The 2,887-nt window shown below is 35.6% G+C and overlaps 1 protein-coding gene across 1 annotated transcript; it reads right to left on the bottom strand.

Annotated features, from left to right (window-relative positions):
- Positions 1–1,664: 1,664 nt before the first annotated feature.
- Positions 1,665–2,345, bottom strand: LOC149161625 (RING-H2 finger protein ATL2-like). The gene has a single exon (XM_089434943.1). It carries the CDS (start codon positions 2,343–2,345, stop codon positions 1,665–1,667), a length of 681 nt encoding a protein of 226 aa, XP_089291069.1.
- Between the last annotated feature and the right edge of the window lie 542 nt (positions 2,346–2,887).

Below are 2,887 nucleotides of genomic sequence, written 5' to 3' on the forward strand. Positions count from 1 at the left end.
CATGATTAACCACAATGACCCTACATCATATCATTTCCAACTAACTGTACATCTAAATAATCCTCAACAACCAGAACTACTTGTATACCTAATGTAAAACGCCATCCCTTAAACATCCAACTTCAAAAATATATTTTTCAAAAATTAAAACCCCTTTTATAAATTCTTGTTAGATATAACTATCAACAAAGTCTCTTTTATGCTCTATGAAGCCGTTAAACCTCACTAGCAATAAACCACGATCCAATATTACTTTTTCGTAAAATTACAAAACATAAAGAATTCAACAAATAAGCCAAGACCCAATGATATTTTTTCATAAAATTATAAAAAAGTTAATAAAAAAAAAAAATTCCGTGCAACCCAAAATCCAGATTGCCTAAAATGCTCATAAAAGATTTACAAACGATCCACCCTAACTCAACACAGCCGGCAAGTCCACGACTCCCAACCACGCCCCAAAAGTCATTTTCTCTTCTAAAAAGAAAAACAAATAAATATCACAATTACCTAAAACCTTTTCTTTCTCCCAAAAATAATATTTTTCTTCCAAATAAACCAATCAAAACCCAATTTGCAAATTCATGACATGATTTCCACCCACAGTATATACCAGAAATACTGAAATCAGAAATTTCCTTTCCTGCCATATTAAAACAACCCAAAAAAACACAGATTTCCTCAAACAAACGAACTTTCAAATTGCAAATTTACCACCATGTTCTCCACACATAATATATACTAAAAGTATTGAAATAAGAAGATTCCTTTCTGGGGTATTAAAACAAGAAGAAAACGACAATTCCTGTAACAAAGGAGAAACCCTCCTGGGTTCAATTCCAACCGCATAAACACAGAAGGCAGCAACAAAATTTACCAAAAAGACGGAACAAAGAAACGTTGTAAACACTAGAAATAAAAAATTACCAGGCGTTTAGTACGGATGGCGTCCTGTAACTTGGAACGTTATGCAGCCGCAGTCTCCGCCCTGTTGGAATATGTATGCAGAAGGCCGTTTATGATATTATTATTAGCGGTTGAGGAGCTCCCTTTAGCAGAATCAGAGCGGCGTCAATGCATTTTGATATCTGCATGGAGTTCCCTTTCTGTGATGGAATTCTTAAAGGAAAATACATTTGGCTGATCGTCGCTGGGCAGCCGTCCCCTTAGAAACGCCTTGGCGTAATAAGAGTGAGTTCTGTACTTCAAAAATGTTAAAAAACTCATCCAACCTTTGGACTGAGGAGAACAGAAAAGCGTTGAATTTCTTTAAAGATCATTAAGAAAGTATTAATCGTATTTCAGATTTGTTCTATTCAATTTAATCAAATGAGTTCGATTGCAATCCAATAAAAACTGTCAAGAGACGAACTGAAAACAAAGGATGGATGATATGCAAAACTAAACCAGAACCCATTTCCACTTCTTTTCTGACACATTTTACCGTAAAAAGGGACGATAGAACAGTATATCAAAATTTAGATCATACAGTGTATCATCATTAGACTACAGAGAATCATAGTTGTTACACCACACGGGAATATGGTCTGTAGACGAACGCAAGTGAGCCGCAGGAGATTTCGAAGACGACTGCGAACCATCTGGCGAGTAAAGCTAATGGAAGACAAGGGCTTCCTGGGTATATCAATGGCAAAATGACGAATTTATGCTCTTCCACTGCAGGTCCCCTCATCTATATCTGCATTCATTTGCTCCTCCACGCAACATGGTAATATATTTGGTGGGTTCTCGATATCATATTGTTCCTCAAAGCTTGCAGTCTGCCCTTCCTCCAAATTCAGATTGGGAAGGATCCCTTCCCCAATTGGTTCTGGGATTGTAAACAAAGCCTGCGCAACTCCAGAGGATTCCAAAATTGATTTTTGGGGTTGGGCGTAAGTTCTGCAAAAGGGACAAGTGGAATGCGAAAGAAACCACATGTCGATACAGTCCACATGAAAACTATGTTTGCAATTGGGTAGAATCCGGGCAGTTTCATTCTCCTGCAACTCGCAGAGACATATTGAACACTCCAACCGATCCGTGAAATTGTGTGATCGATACACAAACTTGGGCAGCGTCTCTAATACCGCAGAATCCAACCCCATGTTTTGCAGGCTTTCCGGTTCTTCTCCAGTAAAATAAATCCAACGTCGCCTGAAATGGGATCTGGGTCTGGTAAATCTAGTAGATTTTACCAAATCCCAAATACATTTGCCATAGAAGTGCAGCACAATCACGAGTGCAAGCACAACAAGGCATATTCGGGCAAACAACATGATTTTGTCGACTTGGTTCTGCCCATGATTGCCAGGCGGGTGACTAAAATAACTCCCAGAACTCATTTTTTAAAATCACTGCAAGAACTCCTTGAAATGGAGGTGCTCTTGGCCCTCAACCCACTTAGATGGCCTGAATCAATTGCTGCATAGACTTTAAAACGCGTATGGGTTTAGGGTTTTGATGAATAGCAGTATTGACTTAAAAACCAAGTTTTTATGGTTTCGAGGAATAGCTGTACGAACGCGGTTAATTTTTGTCATATTCCAAAAAAAAATTGTAAAGCGTGTAAGCGAATTATTATTATTTTATATAAATTGAGTTTCCCCAAAAAATATATATATATATATATATATATATATATATTTTAGTTTTGATTAATTTAAAAATGATGAGTGGAAATATTTTTATTAAGTGCAACTTTATTTATTAAAAATGAAATCTAATCACATTTTTAGACGATTTGTTTTGAACTAACGAAGTTCATTTTTTTATAATTATTATATTCATATTCAAATATATTTGATTTTAAAAACTAATAATTTCATTAGAATAATTAACTTTGTTTATTTCTTTATTTAATTTATTTATTTTTAAATAAAGTAAG

This window comes from Pinus tabuliformis, chromosome 5_2 (genome assembly GCF_031772625.1).
Source record: "Pinus tabuliformis cultivar Carrire ecotype Pingquan chromosome 5_2, CPIR1, whole genome shotgun sequence".
In the NCBI taxonomy this organism is placed as follows: domain Eukaryota; kingdom Viridiplantae; phylum Streptophyta; class Pinopsida; order Pinales; family Pinaceae; genus Pinus; species Pinus tabuliformis.

Bases quoted from the DNA above. Each gene is read 5' to 3' on its own strand.
- LOC149161625 (XM_089434943.1), bottom strand. From the start codon at position 2,345: ATGAGTTCTGGGAGTTATTTTAGTCACCCGCCTGGCAATCATGGGCAG.